Below are 24,135 nucleotides of genomic sequence, written 5' to 3' on the forward strand. Positions count from 1 at the left end.
GATTTGTGGGAAATGAGGTTAACTCAGTAAACGGTGACTTTGTACTGTTGTGGGACATCCAAGGGGGCAGTTGGTTTCTATGATGAGCAGGGTGGAGAGAGGTCTGGGAATTGTCAGGCTAAAGCATCCAAGACCTAGCAGTACGGTAAGTTAGGCTCTGGACAGCAAACTGGAAAGTCGGTAGTTCAAATCTGCCAGCTACACCATGGGAGAACAAGCTATCTGCTCCTGTAAAAGTTTATAAAGATTTGCAGAAACTAAGCTGCAACTACACAGGGTTCCCATGAGCTGGAACCAGCTTGATGGCAATGGCTGTTCTGGTTTAAGAGTCAGAATAGACTTGAAGGCCATGGTTTGGGGGTTTAAGGTCACGGAGTGACGGATCTCAGCTGAGGAAGTGAAAAGAGAAAGGGACTGACCCTAAACAAGTGTCAACCACTCAGGGACCCTGTTCTCAAGGTGCCCTCCCTGGTGCAGTGGGGGAACCAAACCCTGCAGAGCCACACCTTCACCAGGGATGGTCAGGGAGCAGTGGACGCCAGAATAGGAAGAGGGGCTGAGCTAACAGTAGGACCTGAAAGGGCGAACAGGACCTCAGAGCTACAACTGTATGATCTGTCCACGAGGTGGCGCCTAAGCTTCTCCTTGTGCCAGGTTTCCCCCATCCTGAAAACAGTAAACCTGGCTCAGAGCTGGAGGTTGTCAAAGTCTGGAGAGAAGTAGCTGACTGCATCACCTGAATTTTTTTTTTTTCCTAACAAAATCCAATTGCAAACTCATTTCCTGAGACAAGAAGGAAAACCCTGGGAGAAGAGCAATATATGCCAAGTATGCCAAATGAGAGTCCCTGTATGTGTGAGCATATTGCAGTGGGTCCGGTCAACCATGTCTTGTGCTCCCCTGTGGACATATGTATCTCGTGAATGTCTCTCTGACTGTTGTGAAAACCAGGTATGTCTGCATGTGACCCACTGTGTGCACACCAGGACCCCATGTGCGTGCATCCTAGAGTGAGTCATCAGCCATCCACACCTCCACACCTCCAAAGTGACTCTGAAATCCGAGAAGGTGGCCAAAGTCGAGCTTTATAATGCTTTACAGGAGCAGATAGCCTCGTCTTTCTCCCATGGAGCAACTGAGGGTTTGAACCACTGACCTTGACCTTCCAGTTAGTAGCTGCCCAGAGCCTACCTCACAGCACCACAAGAGCTCAGATGCTTACCACTGGCAATCCCTACATCTGTCACTCACTCAGACCTCTCCCAGGCTGCTGATAGCAGAAACCAACTGGGTGTTCCACTCCCAGCCCAAAGTCTCTGTTACCCAAGCTGACCTTATTCCTGCAAACCCATTCTTCTTTCAGGATTCCCCTTCTTATTCATTCAGGAGAACCCTTAACGTAGCTGCATCTCACCCAGCACATCCACTCTCCCGAGTAGCCAGCAGCAAAATCACTCACTGATCAGAGTTCTTGTTCGCTGGTTTCCAGTCAGCTAGACAGGTGACAAACCATGAGTGTCAGAGTGGAATTGCGTTCCCCAGGGTTTTCCAAAGCAACTTTTCAGAAGTAGACCATCAGATGAGCGTGAACCTCCATGGTTAGCAGTTCTTGGTTAGCAACTGAACACATTAACCATGCTTCACCACGCAGGGGCTCACCCGATAATGTGCTCCGATTATGCCTCAGCTCTTTGGCTACCCAGGGTGATGCTCTAAAGCAGAGGTGGAAAACCTTTTTTTCTGCCCAGGGCCATTTGGATATTTGCAATGTCATTCTCGGGCCTACTGGTCAAACATTTAATTCACTCACCCCTAATGTGTTGGCTAGAGCTGCTTCCCTTTGGTGAGGCTTGTGATGTCAACCGGTATTGATGATGGTGCAGGCTTTCCATGGTTGGTGGGTTGGACATCCCAACTGCTGGTCTAGAGGATCAAAAACATGTCCTTCCATTCATTGTTTATTTAATAAGCATAGGCTGGGCCCATTTGCTGACTTGTTTTGTTTTTCTTGATTATTCTATTTGTGAAGTCATTAATGAAACGGAGAAGGAAATTTAGCTCCAGTGATAAAGGACCTGCCTGGGATTTCATGTTAGAGTGTGTGAGCAGTTTTCTGTAGATGGGCCAGGGGAGTCCCAGGAGTTTTCAGTAGGGAGTAACATGGTTCAGCCAGTCTTGCTGCTGAATGGAATTGGGCTGGGAGAGACATGAATGAGGCAGGAGACCAGTTAGAGGACTCTTGCAAGGATCTAGAGGTCTTGGGGAGGAGCTAACTGTGTGTACTCAACCATTAACATAAAGGATGGCAACGCAACACTAAACACTACCAACCTGTGGGTTGTGACCCCTTTGGGGGCCAAACGACCCTTTCACAGGTCACCCAATTCATCACAGTAGCAAAATGACAGTTATGAAGTAGCAGCGGAAATCATTTTATGGCTGAGGGTCACCACAACATGAGGAACTGTATGAAAGGGTCGCAGCCTGAGGGAGGTTGAGAAGCACTGCTCCAGAGGAAAGGTGTGGTGCTATCTCTGCTTTCATAAAGATTAAGCCCAACTCAACCCAGTGCGGTGGAGTCCATTCCGACTCTTCACATCCCTATAGGACAGACTAAGACTGCCCCACAGGGTTCCCTAGGCTGTAAACCTTTCCAAACACAAACTGCCTCATCTCTCGGGCGGGGGTGGGGGGTGAGGGGCCAGGTTCACCCTGCTAAGCTACCAATCAACCACTGAGCACCTTCCCCCTGTGCAACCGAGCCTTCTGCCTAAAACTGACAATCAAGAGAATGTCAAGTATGGAGTGATGCTACTCTGGAACACATGGAGTCCCCAGGATTTGGAATCAACTCAGAGGCAGTGGGTTAGTTTTATGGATTGTGATGGTCTAGATTATGAGCTTCAAACCTAAGAGTGCTTCTGAATTCCCAAAGGGTTGATCAAAATGAAGATTGCCAGACTCCAACTTTAGCATGGCTGGTTCAGTAGATTTGAAGTGTGTCCCAAGAATCAACACAGCTAGCAAGTTCCTCGATGTTGATGATGTTGCTGTACCAAAGAGCATATGTTGAGAACTACTGGTGTTTGAGAAAGAATATGGTAGTTTAAGAGGGTGGCAGAGGGGCGATGAGTTGTGTAGCGGTTAGAAAGTATAACACTGTGAAAACTGGCCTGAGGAGTGAAGGAAACTGAGGCTCTGGAATGTCTAGGATGTTTCAGCTTAAAGGCTGATGGTGTCATTTACTGACCACAGGAGATGAAGCTGCTTGGGAGTTGATGATGGAGGTGCAGATGTTGAATTCAGTTTGGGGCTTGGAAAGTTTAGGTGGCTACAATCAGACAACTGGATAAAATATCTAGAATACAATTGCATCTATGAGTCTAGCTCTCATGAGAGATGCAGACTGGGAATGAGAAATTTGGGAGATAATAACAGACAGGAATCATTAAAGGCTTGCAAGGGGACAAACTGACTCATGAAGAGTTTGGATTGGAAATAAACTCAGACTCTGAGAATGAATAACTGGCAGAAAAAGATGTGGGTAGGGGGAGAAAAAGAAAAGAAGATGGAGAAATTATCAGTTTAGAAGGAGAACCAGGTAATAAGGTTGTATCCCAAGGTACAGAGAAGTAAGACACTTAAGAAAGTCACCAGGCAAGCAGGCTGTCACGCCATTCTGACCTCCCCTAACCTGCTGGAGAGGAGAGAGAATCCCCAGAGCCAGACAGCAGCAACACTGTTTCTGCTCCTTGACCTCTGATGTCCTGTGACTGAAGTTAAAGCCAGTGGGAACAAGGTGTCACAGACTCACACACCCACACCCAAAGGGGCTCAAAGCATTCGTGCACAAATTCCATTATTCCATAAAACCAAAGCAAGGCAAACCAACCCACCGCAGTTGAGTTGATTCTAACTGAGAGAGAATTGTTCCTCTGGGTTTCCAAGGTGCTGAATCCTTACAGAAGCACACAGGCTCCTCAGTCTCCCCAAGTGGCAGGGCGGTTCTAACTGTGAATCTTTTCAGTGAGCAGCCTGATGCTTAGCTCATTGCACCCTTAGGGCTCCTACGTGACAAAATAGACACCTGATCTCTAGGCAGAGGGGTTGTAGAGCTGCCCCAATTCTCCTTTATCCACTCGTTGGTCTGCTTAATCTTCTTCCTAAGGAGCAGCAGCCTGTGTGGTGGGACCAATGGCCGTGAGGTTAGCAGTCCACTGCTTAGCCCACTACGCCACCAGGTGTTCTTAGAAATGAATGCTAGCCCAGGCGCTAGGAACCACTGTTCTGGCAGAGAGAAGGGATCGAGCCTCACTGCTCCAGCTCTGCTACCAACTAGCTGTTTGGTGTTGAGCAAGTCACGTAGTAGTCTCTGAGCCTTGTTGCCTCCATCTGAAAAATGAGAACGATGCAGAGTAAATGGCTCACAAAGCACTTTAGCACAAAATCTGGGAGACTCTGTAATAAAGGTTTGCCGTGATGGTGGTGCTTGCTACAGTGCTGGGATCCTCGTGTCTCCTTGCTTCTTAAAATCTTCTTTCAGCTTTCTAAAATTCCTTAGCATTCCTCTCATTTTCCTTTCTACTGCCTCGCAGGGCAGGAGAGTTGAGTTTGGGGAGAAAGAAAGAGGGAGTGACCACACTGGCTGAAATAAGCTTTAGAGTCCACCAGGGCCTGCAGACATAGCAACACACAGCCTGTGCATGTTAGCGGGGAACAAGCAGAGCCCAGTCCATGCCAGCCAGTTACTACATACACAACAGTCCCTGGGGTCACCCAAGCATTCCAGGAACCTAGGGTTCCAAAAACATCTTGACCCCCTTGTCAGGTGGAACTTGTGCCCCAGGATACTTTGGTCCGTTTGTATTTAAAACGTCCTGAAGCCTTAGCTGCCAACCCGGTCAGGCTGAGCACAGTGGGCTCTCTGGGATAGGACGGAGACGTAAACCTAGAGCTTCAGAGACCGGGCCTCCGAGCCTCTGTTCCACCAGCTGTGAGCTGCCAGCCCAGAGGGCAGCTCAGACTTGGCCCAGGTAGGACTCTCGGGCCAGCTTCACCCCAGCCCGCAGGAGTTCGAACAAAGTCACGCCCCGCCCCTTAGACCGCCCGCCGCGGCGGGTCGCGGGGGTGGGGGGAGGGAGAAGAGGGGGATCGCGGTCACCGCGTGTCTCTTTAATGCGCGCCCCCGGAGGCCCGGCGCGCCCCCGTCGCTATAATTGGCGTGCATGGAGCAGGCTGCTCTCAGAGAGAGAAGGGCGAGCGCTGGGCACCCGCTGGCCGACTTTTCCCAGGACGATCCGACCCGTGTCCGTCTGGCCCGGGGACGAGCGGCCGGCGCAGGGTCCGTCCCCATGGGCCCGCCCGCAGGCGCCCGCCGCTGAGGACCCGACGCCCGCGGACGAACCCCGGGCCGCCGGGCCGCGACGCCGGGGCTGCGCGCGCTCCCCACTCCCGCGACCCCGCGCTCGCCGTCGGGCGAGGGCTCCGCCGCCGCCACGCCTCGCGCCCCTCGCGCCCCGCGCTCCCCGCCCCATGCTGGTGCACACCTACTCCGCCATGGTGAGTGCGCCCGGGCTCGGGGCTGGGGGCCCACCGACTGGCCTGGGGGCTCCGGGAGCCCAGGGATGGGCCTCCGCCACCTCCCGCCCAGTCCCCCGCGGCAACGAAATATCGGGGCGAGGGGGTCCCCGGGGCTCCGCCTGCCGCGAGCCCGGCGCCCAAGAGACCGCTGGCTCCAGCCTGAGCGGCCGCGTCCGCGGGGCGCTCGGCCAGCGACCTCGGGCCCCGGGAAGCGGGCGGGACGGCACTTGGCGAAGGCGTCGAGCTGCCAAGTGCTTTGGGGCTGGAGTCACCTTCGGCGAGTCGCCGGCCTCACCCCTCTCCCTTCCCAGGAGCGCCCCGACGGGCTGGGCGCAGCGGCTGGAGGGACCCGCCTGTCGTCGCTGCCCCCCGCAGCCTACGGGCCGGCGCCGCCGCTCTGCCACACGCCCGCTGCCGCCGCTGCCGCCGACTTCCAGCCGCCCTACTTCCCGCCGCCTTACCCGCAGCCACCGCTGCCCTACGGCCAGGCGCCGGACGCCGCCGCCGCCTTTCCCCACCTGGCGGGGGACCCGTACGGCGGCTTGGCACCCCTGGCGCAGCCACAGCCTCCGCAGGCCGCCTGGGCCGCGCCCCGCGCCGCCGCCCGCGCCCACGACGACCCGCCCGGCCTGCTGGCGCCGCCCGCCCGTGCCTTGGGTCTGGACGCGCGCAGCGACTACGCGGCCGCCGTGCCGCGGCTCCTGCACAGCCTGGCCGACGGCGCGCACGGCCTGGCCGATGCGTCCCTTGGTCTCCCTGGGCTGGCGGCGCCGCCCAGCCTGGAGGACCTGCAGGTGAGGCCCGGGGCTCCGGCTCCGAGATGGGCCCGTCGCGGCCGCGAAAGTCATGGCAGGCCTAGAGGGACGACGAATGGGGGAGCCTGGCTACTCCCCAACCCGCCACTCACTCGTCACTTTGACTCGGATTAGACATAGCTAGGCATTGAGACACTGGGGGTGGGGGGTGGGGGGTGGCCTGGCTGAGGCGATAAATGGCAGGGCCTTAACTTTGCCTTCCCCTCCCAACCTGGCTGTCCCTGAGCCAAGTAGGACCACCTTTCCCAGGCCCTGGTTGGCTGGGGCAAAGAGAGGTGGGGTAGTTAGTTGCCTGTCTAAAGTTTTAATTCCCTTTTTTGGCTTGGCACCCTGAGGCACCCAGACTTTAGCTCTTCTGCCGAAGGTGTTGCTACGGTCCCCTCGGGGCAGAACAGATAGAAACCAGGAACAACAGGGGCTTGGGAAGGGACTGAAAAGCCATCCAGACTCATCCTCACCATCACACCCTCCTCTTTCAGGCCATGGATGAGCCGGGAATGAGCCTCCTGGACCAGTCGGTGATCAAGAAAGGTAAGTGATGGCTAAGTCTGAGGGAGCCTAGCAGGGCAAGACACACACACACACACACACACACACACACACACACACACACGATGATGAGTCGATGCCAACTCATAGTGACCCTGTAGGACAGGGTGGATCTGCCCTGTACGTTTTTTGAGACTGTAACTCTTTCCAGAAGTAGGAAGTCCTGTCTTTTTCCAGCAGGGTGGCTGGTGGTTTTGAACTGCTTAACGGTTTACGGTTTACAGGTAGCAACCCAACTCATAACGACTACCCCACTAGAGCACCAAAACCAAACCAAACTCACTGCCATCAAGTCAGAGCTGACTTGATCAGTAGCAACCCACTGTGGGTTTCCAAGACTGCAGTAACTGTTAACCCCAGTAGAAAGCCCATTCTTTCTGCTGCGGAGCTGCTGGTGGTTTCCAACTGCTGACCATGAGGAATGTAGCCTGGAAACATAATCACTACACCCCCAGGGCACCTCCATTAGCGCACAGATCCTTTTTATTCCAAGCACCCAGGGCCTCCTGTGCCCGGCACTCCACTGCCGCCCAGTTTCAGGTTGCAGGGACAGCAGCAGAAACAGTGCGCTGTGGGGCACGGAGTTGGGAAGTGCCCCCCCCCCCCCACCAGCCTGAGATCCAAGCGCTGTCTGAGCCCACTGATTCACCTTTGGGCAGCCGTAACCAGCTATGCGGCACCAGGGCCCCGTCACTCCTCTCCATGCTCAAGGAAGGGCACTCTTGTGGATCTGGAGTTAATTTGCCGAACCAGTTAAGCCGCTTCCCTCTTTCCTAAGAGGTGGTGATGGAAATGCTTGCCGTTCACACGGATTTCGGAAACAATTTCTCCTGTCCAGAGCCTTGCCATTTCGAGCCTAACAAGCGCTCTCCCTCCGCTCCTTCCTTCTCACCAGGGCCTTGGGGACCTCCCATCTCCCTGGGCAATTTCCTCCACACACTAGAGCATTTTCAGAATAAGGGAGTTTGGCGTGTTAATGTGGTGTTAGGCTGCGTGGTGCTCTGGGTCAGGGTCTGGTAGCTTCTGTGGGTGATTGCCTGTGAGTTCAGGACCCTGTATGTGTCAGCCTCTCTAGGAGCCTCAGTGTTTCTATGCGTGTGTGTCTCTGTGGCTGTGAGTGTATTTGTGAGCCTGGAACATTGGCATACATATGCGTGTGCTCTGGGTCTGTGTGTGTGTGTGTGTGTGTGTGTGTGTGTGTCAGGATCTGTCTTTTTTATATCCTGGAATGAATTATTTGGGACCCAAGGGTCTTGCTCTGTGTATTTGTGGGGGTGCTGATGTGTTTTGTTGTACCACTGAAAGCTGGGAGTATGAGCCCCCGCATTGGAATGGGCTTTCTGACCTGAGTTCTAGCTGCCGAGTCAAGGCATAAATAAGGTACATCAGGTATGGCACGTGTTCCGCTTCGGGCACCACTTAGGCGGAATACGGATGAGCAGTTTCTGTGCACTGTGGCAGGTTCCGTGCCAGCTGTGAGAGATCACTCAGCTGCCGCCCCCTGCCTCAATTGTAAACTAATTCCCCGTAGGTGCCAAAGAAAGGGCAGGGACAGGGAGAGACAGGAGCAGCTCTCACTGGACAGGTGCTGGAGCTTTGGAGTGTGTGCCCAGAAGGGATGCGGAGAAGTCCCAGAGGGACCCTGCTCCCATAGGGGATTTGGCTGAGTTGTTTTTCCTTCAAGCCTGACTCCATTTGCCATCCCTGTGTTCTTAAGGGGTCTGGGGAGGGAGGTTGGGGCTCTTAGGAGCTGAGGGATGGAGGGGTGGTTGTGGGTGTCGGACCTCCAAGAGCTGGGGCAGGAGGGAGGGAGTATGGGGAGGGCGGAGAGGAGGAAGGAAGGGACTTCTAGGAGCTTTGCTGGGTTGTCAACCCTGGAAGTTATCTGGACGCCCTAAAGGGGTATGTAGGGAAGATGAGGGGACAGCCCTCCCAGAATGTGGAGGGGGAAGGGAAGGCTCTAGAAGTTGGGGTAAGGTCACCTGAACCCATGAGTGTAGGGAGGACACTGGGGACCCAGACTGCCTGGAGTCCGAATGGAAGTTTGCCTGGGACTCAGTTCTTTGTTGGTGGGTGCTGTTGGAGCTTCATGGACCCTGCCTCTTGCGAACTGGATGGAAGGGAGAATTTGGTCTGAAGTAAGCAGGAAACTGCTGCTCATCTGCGCCCACCAGAGGGATCCCACTGTGGTGGTGGGCCCCAGTTACCGACTGCGACCTGCAAGAACCTACGAACGGGCGGGCAGAAGGAAGACTCTTGGAGACTTCTGAACAAGGGGAGTGTAGAAGATTCAGCCTTCTTGTCCAGATTCGGGACATCTTGAGCCCCTCTTTCCCCAGGGCCAGGGGGTTGACCACTGGAAGGTGGAATTTCCCACAATTTAAAAATTAGTTTCTTTCAAAGGACATCAGTTTCCATACCTTCCAGATCCTTGGCGTAAGATGGGATCGGTGTCAACGCAGGCACCATAAGGCCGGCCACACGTCTTGTGGATGTGGGCGCGCACCCCCACCGGGACAGCCGTGCTCCCCCGCAGGTGACTGAGTGGAGCATGGCGAACCTCTAGATGTGAGCGAGGGACTCTCCCCACTAGGGACAAGGAGTCACACCCCGGAGCAAATTGGAAAGGGATGAGTGCAGGGCACTCCCGATAAAAAGAAGCGCTTGATTCCTGCCTGGTTTGGGAGCCAGGAGCTTGGTCTTGAAGGAGAGCGGGTCCGTGCTGCAGGCTGTTGGCCTCATAAATGCAGCAGCAGGGCTAGGGCCAGGTGACCTGACCTTAGAGGTGGGTGCTCAGGGGGTGGCCAAGCTAAGCATGGCAGCAGAGCAGGTGGCCTACCTAGAGTTCTTCATTCTGGAGTCTTGAGGACCCGCACTGCAGGCCGACCTCAGCTCTTCCCCTCCTCACTCACTCTGGGGCTCCTTCCACCCCCAGCCCATCTTTCCCCTCTGGCCCTTTAGTAGTGCCTGGAGCCTCCACCCCACCCCTACCCCCTTGCCTCCTTGGACCAGTAAGGAACCATCCCCCCCCATCATGAGCCCTAGAATTAATAGAGAGTCACTCATGGCCCCCAGCTTCTCCTTGGGCCTAGGAAGGAAGGGACTGCTTCTCAGGCCACTGGGGCCTAACGGAGTCCACTTGGGCCCCCTTGAAGAAGCTTTCCTGCTTTCTGGAGATCTCAAGCCTTGACTTAGCAGATACCCATGGGGAGCGGAGGGGCGCCTAGAAGCTTTCCAGATTCTGAACACTTGTACCTGCAGGAAGGAAAGTCCCCGCTTCCCTCCCACCCCCCACTCCTGCTCCAGGGGCAACAGGACATCCCAAGCGGCCACTGAGTGGATCTGGATCTGGGAGCAGCCCCCATTTGTCCCCTCCAGCTTTGCAACTCCTCTAGCCATGCCCCAGGGACACAGGCAGCCCGAGGAACTGGTGGAGGAGCTAGACCAGGACAGATATTTTCCAGGCTCCAGAGGCAGGGAGTGGGGTCTGTGCAGGAGGCTTGGTGGGAGGGCTGAGGAGCCGCGGTGAGTGCCTGAGGCTGGCCTGGGGCTGGGCCGGGAAGTGTGTACAATGAATGGATGAATGCTGGCTTTTGAAATCTGAGACCATTGTGGGGGGGAGGGGCGGGATCCCCAGTGGGCTGAGCTACTTACACCTCACCTGGTGCAGCACCCACAAGTACCTTCTCCCTAGAAAAGCCAACATTTGGGGGTTATTCCATCGCCGCTTGCAGGGATTGCTTTCGGGATGAGAGTTTAAGTATGGACTTTGGAGTCTATTCCTCTGTAGCCACTCTGGAGGAAAGCGGCAGTTGCCTCACTTAGGGGTGAAGACTAGAAGGGGACAGTCTCCTCTCTTTCCCAGGGACTTCCTGGTCCCACCCCAGGGGGTCTCCAGCAACCGGGGCTGGTGTAATAGCCTCCCGCCTGCCCCTCGCCCTCTCAGCTTTGGGGCAGGAGTAGGAAGGCAGGGAGGAACTAGACTTCTAAAGGCATGCTCTCAAGTGGGCGGAGGGCAGGACTAGGGTGAGTGTGGCATTTGCCTCTGGGACCAAATGTCAGGGGGCACTAGGAAACTCAGTACTCAATATCAATAATACCTTAGTGCAATACCCAACAAAATAAAAATCAATGCAAACATTTTTCATCAATTTTCCCAAACTGCATCCATGGCTCACCAGCCTCCTCTCGCCCCAGTGCTTCCTCCAAGGTCTACTGCCTGCCCTAGAAAGCAACCCAGGAGGGCCCTTGCAGACAGCACAGACTGGACTGAGGGCATTGGGATCCTTGTTTGGTTTGTTCTTTTTTGAGTTACCGGGGAGTGACTGATCACCACTGTTTTTAAGACACCCCCAGCTATTGGTGAGGAGACTTAGCCTGCAGGTCCCAGCAGATCATATGTCCATCCAACAACTTCTCCATGGATGGTTCAGAACATTGGCTTCACCAACTTCTTCATGGATAATTCAGAACATTGGCTTCAACAACTTCTCCATGGGAAGTTCAGTGACATTGGCTACATTGTTCCTGTGGGTCACCCTTCTCTACATTTCTGTTCATATTATAGCATCGCCAGTGACTTAAACTAGCTGCCCCATTTGGGTTTAGAGTTAACTATTGTCAACTTCATGTAACTAATTTTTTCAGAGTACAATGATCGAAGAAAACCTTCTATACCAATTCAGCTGAACAGATGCGATTTGGTAATTTGTAGTAAATTCATAGAATTATGTAACCATCACTACCATTCATTTTCCATCACCTCCAAACATTCTCGTTCCAGTTTGTAGTCAGTCCCCACTCCCACCCCAAGCCCTAGGCAACCACTGATCTGCTTGCTGTCTATAAACGTGTACATTCTGGATGTTGCAGATACATGGAATCATAATATTTGTGGTCTTTTTTTGCATCTAGCTTATATACATGAATGTCTGGTTCATGTATGTTGTAATAGCTATCAGTAGTTCATTACTTTTAGTGTATGGATGAAATTAATTCTTCATGGTAGACATGGTGAATAATGTCTTTATGAATGTTTACGTACATATCCTTAGAGGAACATGTTGTCATGGCTCTAGCAGAGCTGCTAGGTTATCTGCTAAGTTTGTGTTTAATTTTAAGAAACTGCCAAGCTGTTTCCAAAGTGGCTGTCCTGTTTACGCTCCCACCAACGATGTACCACCGTTGTCTTTTCTTCCCATTCTGACCAACACTTGTTGATTACAGCCCTGCTGCCAGGACATCACGTTATATTTTAAGTGTTCATTTCTCTAATAACTAATGATGCTGAGCTTACTAGCCATTCACATATCATTTTAATGCAATGCCTATTCAGATTTTTGTCCATTTTCTAATTGGGTTGTTCAGCTTATTATTGAGTTATAAAAGCTCTTGATCTATTGTAGGTAGGTACACTTTATTAGATGTGTTATGTCCACATATTTTCAGATGTGTTTTGTCTTTTTAGTTTATTGCTGTTGATAGATGCTATCGCGTCTGTTCCGACGTATAGCGACTCTGTGTACAACACAGCACAACACAACCCTGCCTAGTCTTGCGCCATCCTCACATTTGTCCTGTGTTTATTTTCTTAGTGGTTTTATTTTGTTTTAGGTACAAAAGTTTGTAATTTCACAGAAATCCAACGTACCATTTAATTTCTTTCATGGCTCGTGCTTTTGTTGGTTGCATCAAGGAACTCATAGCCTGACCCCAGGTCAGGAGGATTTTATTTTCCATTGAAGGAATTTCAGTTTTTGCAAAATTTCTGGAACAATCTGTTGCACATTCCACGAATTTGGTGATCAGACTGTATCTAGCCCCTGAGGACAGGGAGAGTGTGTGCAGACTTGCGATGTGAGAGTCTCGTCTGGCAGGTTGGGTAACTGGAAGCCCTCATGTCTGCAGGCGTGTGCGTGCGAATGCTTCTGCTCGTGTGGGCAGGACACCCATGAGCAGACCAGCCCAGCTGCAGAAGTTTCCTGTTGGTGGAGACAGAGAACGAGGGCCTCTGCCTTGCAATCTGCGCTAGCCCCATTCCTGCCTCCCAAAGCATCCCTCTCCTCGCCCCTTGTGCTCACAAGCCCCAGGCTCACTCTTCTTTCCATTTTTGAGATAAAGGGAGCAGGTAAGGTGAGCGGTGATGTCCGCTGTTTGTCTGTACGACACATATCTAGATGTCCTGCGCCTACACTGACAGCTACACCTACGCTTGCAGAAGTGGGCAGTGGTGGCCCAGCGGTAGAATTTTCTTTTTCCATGTGGGAGACCCGGATTCAATTCCTGCCCAATGTACCTCATGGGCAGCCACCACCTGTCAGTGGAGGCTTGCGTGTTGCTATGATACCGAATAGGTTTCAGTAGAGCTTCTGGACTAAGACAAGCTAGGAAGAAAGTCCTGGTGATCTTACTTCTGAAACTCAACCAATTAAAACTCTGTGGATCACAGTGGGCTGATCCACACCTCTGAATTGTGTCCCATCACGCATGGCATCACTAGGGGTGGGGGTGCGGAGTAGGGATAGGGGCGGGGCTGACTCATTAACAGCTGAGACAATGCTTGCTTAGATCCAGCACGCCTCACGCCAAGTTTACGTATATCAGTAGTAGCAAAACGCTTGCAGATATCTGCGGACATGCTGCCACAGCCCTACAATGTTCAAGGCGGGCATCATGTAGCTGGGGGCAAGAGCATGTGTTTTCTGTGTAACATCACTCCGTGCTGTGTATGTTTGCATATGTGCCAAAGCCTCACTCCGCTTCGGTCTCTCACCATTCTCTCAGGGGCTGACCTCAGGGAGCCCGTGGTTTTGAGGAAGTCAGCTGGAAGAGGCTGAGCCTGCAGATAATTGTCTGTTCCTCTGACCACGCCCTCTGACAAGGGGTGACAGAAGGGCACAGTCATTTTACCCTTCTTTCAGTTTGCACTTGTCAATTTGTATTGCTATTACTAATCTCTTTTTTTGAGGAGGCTTGATGGTGCAGTGGTGAAGCGCTCAGCTGCTAACGGAAAGGTGTGCAGCTGAAACCTACCAGCCACTCCTCGGGAGAAAGCTGGGGCAGTCTGTGCCTGGACAGATTCACCGTCTGGGAACGGCCATTCTCCTGCCTTTTAAAGGTCGCCCGGAGTTAGAACCAACCTGGTGGCCATGCGTTTGATTTTGGTTTTAGTATTATTTTTTAAGTCAAGTGTTTTGACGCATAATTTACACATAGTGCAGTTCACCCTTTAGCGATGCATTTAGTTCTGTGCATTTTGAGCAAGCTAAAGATTACTTCTGTCCACCCCAATAGTCCTCTCAGGGAGAGGGACAGTTGGGGGGAGAGGCAGGGGAGACAGGGCAGGGAGGCACTCTAGTGCGGGTGCACCGTGGCAGTGTCTGTTGAGTCAGGACATCTTTGTACCTCACTCAGTGGCAGGACCAACATTCACTCATGTGAGGCAGCCATGCAAATGAGACCCTCTCTTCATTTTAAAATGTGATGTTTTATTCATTATGAAGTTTGGATATTCATTTTGACTTTAAAAATATTACATTACAATGCTATTTATCTTTTTTAATGCTATTTATCTTAGCTGTTGAGTTTATTGGTGCCTCTTTAAATGTTGCACCCTGGGTAAATGCCTCCTTTGCTTCACCATCCTTGTGTCCCTGCTCTGAGGACAGGGCACTTGCAGGGGTGCAGAAGGTCAGGGGGAACAGACAGCAGGGAGAGAGCACGTTGTGCAGGGCGCCTCAACACTCCACCTTTCCTGACCCTCTGGCCCCCCTCCCTGTGCCTGCTCCTGTGGGGCCCGGGGAGGAAGGGGAGTGTACCATCAGTGTTAACAAAGGACTCTGGTTCCTCTCATGCTCCCTGAGCAAGTGTGGGGCCCCTGGGCTGTGGCCAAAAAACACCCCTTTTCCCACTTCAGGTTCCAAGGGCTTTCTGTCACTCATTATCGCACACAGGCTCACCTGTACCAAGACTTTCTCCACCCCATCCCCCACCCTGACCCCCCAGGCACTCAGACCGGCAAATGCAGGGTCAGTGCAGACCGGGGTGGGGCGGGGAGAAGGGGTGAGGCTGCGGAGCAGTAGAGTCTGGGGGCTGAGGCCCGGGAAGCAGGGGTGCTGCTCAGTAAATGGAGAAGGCTCACGCAGGAGACAAGAGAGTGAGCAGTCTAGGGACTCAAAAGAGCTCCCGCCTGATGGTCCCAGATCTAGGCTGGCCTGTGCTTTGTTTATATATGTTTGTATATATCTATAAAGCCGCTGTCATCATCGGGAGCTCTCGGTTCATTTTCAGCTCCTAGCAATCCCAGGTTGACAGCGTGGCACTGCCCGTGGGGTTTTCTAGGCTGTGATCTTTACGGAAGGTCCAGGAAACCGAGGAACCAGCAGATGGGTTTGAACTGCCATCCTTCCCGTTAGCTGTCGAATGCTTAACCCTGTGTGCACCAGCACTTCTCTTACCAATGTTTAAAAATGCTGAGAATCCTGGTGGCGATCTAGAACCTTGGCTTCTTCAGCCCCATTCCACCCCTGAAAACAGGGAACCTGGAAGGAACTCTTGTATTCCGGCACAGCAACAACTAGCTCAGCCAAGTTGCTCCTTTCAGTAGATCTCAGTCTACCTGCTTAAGTTACCTGCTGGCCCCTTTGTCATCTACAACTGGGCTACCCAGGGCCGAGGGAGCCACCAGCTAACCACACAGGGCGGCTGAGCTCTTGAAATGTGGTTCGTCTCCATGAGCTGGGCTGTCCGGGTAACATTTACACTAGGTTTCAGAGAGCATCAGAAAGAGAGAGCCAGTAAACATCCTCATCGTCATTCTTAAGACACCGATTACATGTTGAAATGATCTTGTTTTTGACAGTTTGGGGCAACTTAAAATATATCCTTAAAATTCCTCTCCCGTTTCAACTTTTTTCAGAGTGACTGCTGGAAAATTTAAACGCATGTATACAAGTCATATTGTATTTCCATTCTAGAGCCTGAAGGACAAGTGGGAGGGGGCAGGCAGGAGGGGCAAGCGTGGAAAGTGGGAGGGGGCAGGCAGGAGGGGCAAGCGTGGACTGGACCCCAAAAGAGGGATTATAACCCGATGGTTAGCAATGAGAGTCCAGACCAATTTCTGCTCCTTCCTTGCTGGGCTGTCTTTGGGGCTACTTGCTTCTTCAGACCCTTGGTTTCATCATTTGGAGATGGAAATACGGCTAATAGATAGCACCTAGCCATGGGATTGCTAATGTTGGCAGACGGTTGGGACTCACTAAAGGATAAAGACCAGTTACTGTCAAGCCTTCGGGGTTTCAGTGGTGGAGATTTGGGGAGTAGATCGCCAGGCCTTTCTGGATTTGCGTCTCAGGGACCCAGCCCAGCACTGATGAGCTGCAAGCTGCAGGGTGATGTATGTTTCAGGAAGAGTTCTCGGGAACCAGACAGGGGAACCTAAGAGACTGCAGAATTCAGACAGGAGAGGAGCTCGTGTCTGTGGGCATGCCGACAGGTGGAGAGGTGGATGGATTCCAGGCATGTTGCGGGGCCTTGGAGAGTGCCTGGCACATCCCTCCCTGCCCTGGAGTGACCCTGTAGGGCAGAGTAGAACTGCCCCTGTGGACTCCTAAGACTGTAACTCTTTATGGGAGTAGAAAGCAAAGCGGCTGGTGGTCTTGACTTTGAGGTTAACAGCCCACCACTTGACCATCATGCCACCTGGTGCTCAGGAAGAAGTCGCCAGATGGCATGAAGGCTGGCAGTGCTGCCTTGGAAGCCAGTCTTGGGTGGCCCTTGGATCTCTGCCCACTAGTTGCAGGATCTCAGCCACCCTCCTTTATCTCCTTGGGCTGTAGTTTATTCATTCATCTGCAAATTGCGAATAAGGCCTGTGGCCTCCTCAAGGCTTGATTTGCGGATTCAGTGAGGTTGTCAGTGTAAGCACCCGGTGCCCGATTGCTCCACGTACACGGTTGTTGCCACTCCCAGTGACCCTACAGGACAGAGTCTCCAAGCACTGCCGTCTTTGTGGGAGCAGATCACCAATTCACCTGTCCCCCGAGGAGCTGCTTCGAACCACTGACCAGCCTTTCAGTTAGCAGCTGAGCGCTTAACTATGGTGCCACCAGACTCTAAGCACATAGCTCAGTGACTGCCCAATTGCGAGAGTGCTCAGGAATTGTTCGCCCCAGGCCGCCCTTTCCCCGACTTCATCTTTCCACAGGGCTTTCTTTACCAAGGCTCTCATTTCCTGGAAAGAAGAGAGAGCTGAAGCATTTCTCTGGGGGGGCCAAGCCTCAAAGTCCAGCTCACTGCGAGTGCCCATGGTTAGCAGTCAGTCTGGTGTTGAAGCCACGACGCCACTAGGGTTCTTTCTGAGGAAGCTCCTGCCCCAGGAGTCTATTTCCTGGGTGGGTTCTAGGAAATTGACTCTCAGGATCCCTTTTCCGCTCTTCATTCATAGTGTACTGCGTGCCCTGGGGTGACAGAGAGCGCAGGACACAGCTCCTTAGTCTTGGTTTGTTGTAGCATCTGAGTCACTTGACAGAAAGTCAAGAAGGAGGTCACGGCTGGAGGCCTTGTGGGGCTATGTGTCCTCCTGACCCCAGGGGTTTGGGAGAGGTGGAGATCATGAGTGGGAAGAGGGGACACCTTGTGCTGGCCCCAGCCTGGTGGGACCCTGCTGCCGTGGCCCCAGGAATCCTGTTCCCCACCTCAAACTCCCATTTCCTCATGTTACCTCCTTCTGATTGCCCACGCTCACACCCACGCTAACACTCGGCCGAAGCTGTTGTGAGTTTTCCTAGGGAGCCATCCTGCCCTAGGGAAGGCAGGGGCACATGGATTTAAGAGGCAAACAGCTGTGGGGTCCAGTTTCCACCACGGAGTGAACTTGGACGTGCCCTTTAACCTATGTGCTCCAGCTCCTTTGTAGAGCAGGGAGAATGATCCCTCCCCCAAAGGCCCTGCGACACTGACTTCCGGAGAGGAGCTTGGCACCCAGCTCCCAGGGCGAACTTCACCCACACGTTCCTTCCCCGCCCCCCCCCCCCCGGCCTGGCTGGTGTCTATGTCCTGTAGTCCCTTGCTCAGTGTCTTCTCTCTCCCTTACCCCACAGTCCCCATCCCCTCCAAAGCAAGCAGCCTCTCAAGCCTCGCATTGGCCAAAGACAGTCTGATTGGTGGCATCACAAACCCCAGTGAGGTCTTCTGCTCCGTGCCCGGCCGGCTCTCACTGCTCAGCTCCACGTCCAAGTACAAGGTGACGGTGGGGGAGGTGCAGCGGCGACTCTCGCCTCCTGAGTGCCTCAACGCCTCCCTCCTGGGGGGCGTCCTCCGCAGGTAGGAAGTCCAGCCCACGAATCCCTGCACAGCGCCCAGGTCCATGTCCCTGGTCTTGAACCTTCTCAGTGGGTTGAATTCTTTTTCCAGTCTCACCCCAGGCCACAGTGTCGTCTCTTGCCTCCTGGGGGAGGAGGGCAGATATTAAGACATAAGATTCTACATGCTCTGGGGGCAGGCCCATGTCCCTGGCAGCTCCCACAAGTCTGTGGGTTGAAGGATGGTGGTGGGAGGCTGACAAGAAGCAACCTGGATAGAGAAGGGATGGAAGACCACATTGGGAAGGATGGGCAAGGCTGACCTCGGAAAGAGAGGCTGTCATCTTCACCCTTTCCCCCAGGAAAGGGCCTCCCAAGTCCCAGAACTATTCCCCATGGCCACCTAGGCCTCTGTGTGGGTTGGGTGACACAGCATGGGGTCCATGGGTGGTTTTCATAGCTGTGTCTCTCTTCACATGTTCTGTGTCTGTGCAGGGTGTTACTGCTCTGGGGCTGTGAGCTGTGATGTGTCTGAAGATGGTGTGTGTGTGTGTCTGTGTTGGGGGATGGCAAGGAGTATATGTCTCTATGTGTGTGAGTTTCCTGTGTTACTTTTAGGAGGTGTGCTGGGTAAAATGTTTCCTTGTGTGTATGTGTGTGTGTGTGCATTTGAGTCTAGATATATGTATGTGTGCCAGTCTCTGCATTTGTGCAGTTGTTGGATTATCTCCTTGAGCATCTGTGCACACGGCCCTGGGACCCTGTGCCAATGTGAACATACGGCGACTTCGTCTGTGCCCCCGGGTCCCTGGGTGTGTGAGCTTCTCTACTATCTGTGTGTCTACGTCTGTCTGTCTCTACGTCTCTCCATCTCTACAAGTGTGATTGTGCCTCTGTAATCTGGGCCCTCCGCGTGTGTTCACCTGCCTGTCTGTGAATGTCCGTCTCCCTTTGTATTTGTCTGCAGGTCCATGTGTCTCAGTTTACGTCTGTTTGTCCCTGGGTAGCTGTGAGGAATGATAACCCCAAGAGGCTAGTCCACTGCGCCCTACCCTGAGCTGACCCAGTTGTTGAGAGTGCTGGGCGGAAACTCCTGAAGGGTGTCTCTTCTCCCTCCGTCTTGGCTGCTTCCAGGTGATTAGGAAGGTTGGGGCCATGCTGAAAGAGGGTCTGTCAGTCTCCAACCCAAACCTCAGACGGAGCTGGTGGGGGCAGCAAGTTCAGAGAGGCTCTCTTAGCCCACATGCTTCTCTCTTGTCTTCATAGTTGTGTGTCTGTCTCTCTGTGTACGTCAAGGGCTAAGTCGAAGAACGGGGGCCGGTGCCTGCGGGAACGGCTGGAGAAGATTGGGCTCAACCTGCCGGCAGGCCGGCGCAAGGCTGCCAATGTGACGCTGCTGACGTCACTGGTGGAGGGTGAGTGAGGCCTGAGAGCGGTGTGCGCCCTTCTGTGTGGGGCTGTCTTTCAGGCAAGCGGGCGTGTTCATGTGAATGTGCTGTCTGCATGTGTAGCTGATGCATCACCATGTATTAAAAAGGTGCATGGTAGAAAGAACATGTTTGGGAAATGATGATGACAACATATGGACAAATGTGCTTGATACAATTGATGTCTGGATTGTGATAAGAACTGTAAGAGCCCCCAATAAAGTGATTTATTTTAAAAAATTGTGCATGTGCATGATGTACGTATAATTTGTGTGTGTGTGTGTGTGTGTATGTGTGTGTGTGTGAAGGAGAAGCCCATGTTTGGAGGTGGTAAGGGACAGACAACTGATGTGGATAGAACCCCTTTCCCAGGGTGAATTGGTGACTAGGGACTTGGCTCAGGGCTTGGTAATCTGCCACCCCTGAGCTCAGAGCCCATGCTGTTTTTTAGTAGTTTTCTTGATATAATACTCATATATCATATACTTTCATAGTTAAGTTGCTTTTAAAAAGAGTTATATGTACATCATCACAATCATTTCTAGTGTCCCCTCCCCCGTAGTCATTGTTTGCTCTCAATTCCCCTCACCCTCCCACCCCGTCCCCTTATTGCATCAGAGCCTAGTCTTGATGGGCCCAAGTAGGGGGCAATGGAATTGGAGCTGGGGGGTGGGGGTGCAAGGTGGGGAGGAACCAGGAGAAGGCATCTACCTACAGAAGCAGACTGAGGCGGGGTGCCCCTGGCACCGATGACAGGTCATCTCTGTCCCCTCACCCCCAGGAGAGGCTGTGCACCTGGCCCGAGACTTCGGCTATGTCTGTGAGACCGAGTTCCCAGCCAAGGCCGCTGCTGAGTATGTCTGCCGACAGCATGCCGACCCGGGGGAACTGCACAGCCGCAAGAGCATGCTGCTGGCAGCCAAGTGAGTAAGGGCATCGTGCGTGGGTAGGCACGCTGGGTTGCGTGCACGAGACACCATGGGTGCTGGGCTCAGGCACAGACATGGACCATGGGCCCAGTGGACACCACTCATGAGCACAGGGCATGCGTGGCACCATACATGGGCACAATTGGGCTCCGTGCTTAGTTAGGCACACAAAAGGCCCCTGTGCCTTCATTCCACAGGCCCACACGGATACCACAAATGGTACATTTGAGGGACCGTACCCCTGGTACTTAGTCATACATGGGTGCCCTCCACTGCACGTGGCGATGCCCAGGGACATTCCTGGGCCCCATGCATCTCCACACAAAGTGTCACATGCAGGCTTCTGTGTGGGAACTACACTCATTCCCTGCCCCGTGGTACCAGATGTCTCCATCCCACTGTTAGTCGGAGGTGCTGTGATCTGATTGTCCCTACCCGAATCTTGCCCAGCGGCCCCTGTGCACTCCAACACCTACCCAGGCCGACCCTCCCTGTCCTTCTTCCACACCAGAACCCTCTGCAAGTCCTGAAGGTGCCGCCGCCGCCCCCACCGCTCCCAGGCTGCCACACCAACTCAGGGCTTTCCTTTCTCTTTCCCGCTGGACTTCACGCCAGGACACCCCCCACCCTTCTGCTCCCTGACCCAACCTCTTCATGGCTTCCAGTGTTACTGCATTGACTTTGCAAACGAGGTTCTGTGGGTGTCTCGGGACCCGCTTTAAAGACTGGTATTCCGGAAACATTTGGTGCGTTAGACAGGGTTCCATTGCCAAGTAAAGAGGGAGGGAGGAAAGGAAGGAGCTTTGAAAATCACTAACTTCTGAGATAAAATGCAAACATTTTGGAGGGTTCCACACCTGACCCTACACACCCCAGCCCTCCTCCTGATCTAACCCCCTCTCCTGTCCAGTGTCCAGACATCTGCGGCCTGCTTTTCTGCTTGGACCGCCACCAGTGCCCAGGGAATGCAGTTCATGTCACCCTTCAAATCACAACCCCGCCCTGCCTCTGTCCCTGGGTCACAGGCACCAGGGACAATCAAACACAGAGACCTTTTGGCTGCTCCCGCTGTAGTGGGCGGACATTGCCTCGTTCCATAGCCTTTCTTGTGTTTCTGCATATCTAAGGTGATCAGGTCTCCTATACAGGATGCACCGAGAAATGAGTCGCGGGCCCACAAACTGGCGCTGGACTCGTCACTCAGGCAGGCTATCTAACTTTCTGGAAGCCAGTTTCCTGTTTCTAGGATAGGGATCCAGTCCTCAGTGTCTGCGGCTGGCTATTTGTTAGTTATCCGAAGCAGATCCGAATTGCTCTCTGTGACTTCAAGTATCAAGCTCTGTGGAGTGTTGGGTGTTTGGGATGGGGAAGCAGAGAGGAGAGGGGGACAAGGAGAGCTGCCTGGAGCTTTCAGCTGGACCCTGAGTCTGTACAGGACTTCAACAAGGAGAGTCCCTGGGTGGCACAAACGATTCGAATTTGTCTACTAAGAGGTCCCTGGTGGTGCAGCCATGTAGAGCTTGGCTGTTAACACAAAGCTTGGTGGTTTGCACTCACCCAGTAGGTCTGTGGGAGAAAAGACCTATTGATTTGGGTCTGTAAAGATTACAGTCTCAAAAACTCTCAAGGGCAGGTCTACTTGTCACAGAGTCCTCATGAGTCAAAATCGACTTGACTTGAAGTGATCAGGTATCAAGCATCAAGGAAAAAAGAAATCATATCATTGAAAATATGAGTGAGTGCAGAGTGGAGACTCAAAGCCCATTGGTAACCAACCAGACACCCTTTACTGAAGGGTTGTGGGGAGGAGGTGAACCAGTCAGAATGCAGGGTAGCAACGATGAAACATATAACTTTCCTCTAGTTCTTAAAGGCTTCCTCCCCCCCACTATCATGATCCCAATTCTACCTTACAAATCTGGCTAGACCAGAGGATGTACACTGGTACAGATAGCAACTGGAAACACAGGGAATCCAGGACAGGTGACTCCTTCAGGACCAGTGGTGAGAGTGGCGATACCTGGAGGGTGGAGAGAATGTGGGTAGAAAGGGGGAACTGATTACAAGAATCTATGTATAGCCTCCTCCCTGGGGGATGGACAGCAGAGAAGAAGGTAGGGGGAGAGATCAGATAGTGTAATATATGACAAAATAATAATTTATAAATGATGAAGGGTTCATGAGGTAGGGGGAGTGGGGAGGGAGGAGGAAAATGAGCAGCAGATATTAAGGGCTCAAGTAGAAGGCAAATGTTTTGAGAATGATGATGGCAACTTATGTACACATGTTCTTGACACAATGGATGTATGTATGGATTGTGATAAGAATTGTATGAGTCCCCAATAAAATGATGAAAAAAGTATCGACTTGACAACACCTCACAGCGACAACACTTAGCAAGCAGTTGTTGGTTAAGACCTATCCAGAGCACGGTGGAAGAAAGGTCTGACCATCCGCTTCTACCAAGCCTTTTTCGAGAAAGCCCTTCGGAGTCCAGTTCTGCTCTGACAGACAGGATCACCAGGGGTAGAATGGACTATGTCAGTGGGCTCGGCTTTTTCAACAAGGAGAGAGATCATGGGGTATTAGCTCCAAGGTGCTCCTAGCTTTATTGGGACAAAGGAGACTTTCTCCCCCATCGACAGTCACAGTCTCGGAAACCCAAGGGGCAGTTCGACCCTTCCTGTGGGGTCGCTGGGAGTCAGAATCGACTCGATGGCCGTGAGTTTTAGTGACTACCAGCCGTCTTTAGGGTGACACCTCTGTGAACCGTAATTTCCTTGCTGTAAGAAGGTGTGTGATCATTTGCAGGCTTTGGGAGTCAGCAATCACCTATGTATATAAACTGCTCACCACATGGTAGTCCCTTCTCTGGGTCCAGACTTGTCCTCTAACCTCTGACCCTCTCCCCACGCCAGGCAGATCTGCAAGGAGTTTGCGGACTTGATGGCGCAGGACCGCTCACCGCTGGGTAACAGCCGCCCCGCCCTCATCCTGGAGCCCGGCGTGCAGAGCTGCCTGACACACTTCAGCCTCATCACCCACGGCTTTGGAGGGCCGGCCATCTGTGCTGCGCTCACCGCCTTCCAGAACTACCTGCTGGAGTCACTCAAGGGGCTGGACAAGATGTTCCTCAGCAGTGCAGGCAGCGGGCACACTGATACCAAGGCTTCGGAAAAGGATGCCAAGCATCGGAAATAATCACTGCCCCTACCCATCCTTAGGGCTTCCCCAGGCCTGGGGGTGGGCAGAGATGGGGCTGAGGGCAGACCAGGAAGAGAATATTTGTCCAGGGGCCTGAGTAAAGGGTCTGGGTTGGTGCCGAGGAGGTGGTCTCTGTGGTAGTTTGTTGGTTATGGGCCCAGGCGTTGGCCTCACATGTGCAATTTCCTGACTGATTGCTGAGCAGAGCTTGTGAGCAGGAGTTGGCATGGGAAACTCTGGCTCATGGGGCAGAGAGAGCCCTGCCCATTAGCATGCTGGAGCGGCAGTGTGCACTCCTAGTGGCCTAGGCCTTTCTGGTATTGACCAATGA

At 53.1% G+C, this 24,135-nt stretch overlaps 1 protein-coding gene across 1 annotated transcript; it reads left to right on the forward strand.

Annotated features, from left to right (window-relative positions):
* Window positions 1-5,532: 5,532 nt before the first annotated feature.
* On the forward strand, window positions 5,533-23,801 carry TFAP2E (transcription factor AP-2 epsilon). Its single transcript, XM_075539126.1, has 7 exons — window positions 5,533-5,559; window positions 5,892-6,374; window positions 6,875-6,926; window positions 18,044-18,266; window positions 19,541-19,659; window positions 20,453-20,594; window positions 23,519-23,801. Exons 1-7 carry the CDS (start codon window positions 5,533-5,535, stop codon window positions 23,799-23,801), a joined length of 1,329 nt encoding a protein of 442 aa, XP_075395241.1.
* The last annotated feature ends 334 nt before the right edge of the window (window positions 23,802-24,135 follow it).

This window comes from Tenrec ecaudatus, chromosome 1 (genome assembly GCF_050624435.1).
Source record: "Tenrec ecaudatus isolate mTenEca1 chromosome 1, mTenEca1.hap1, whole genome shotgun sequence".
NCBI classification, from domain to species: domain Eukaryota; kingdom Metazoa; phylum Chordata; class Mammalia; order Afrosoricida; family Tenrecidae; genus Tenrec; species Tenrec ecaudatus.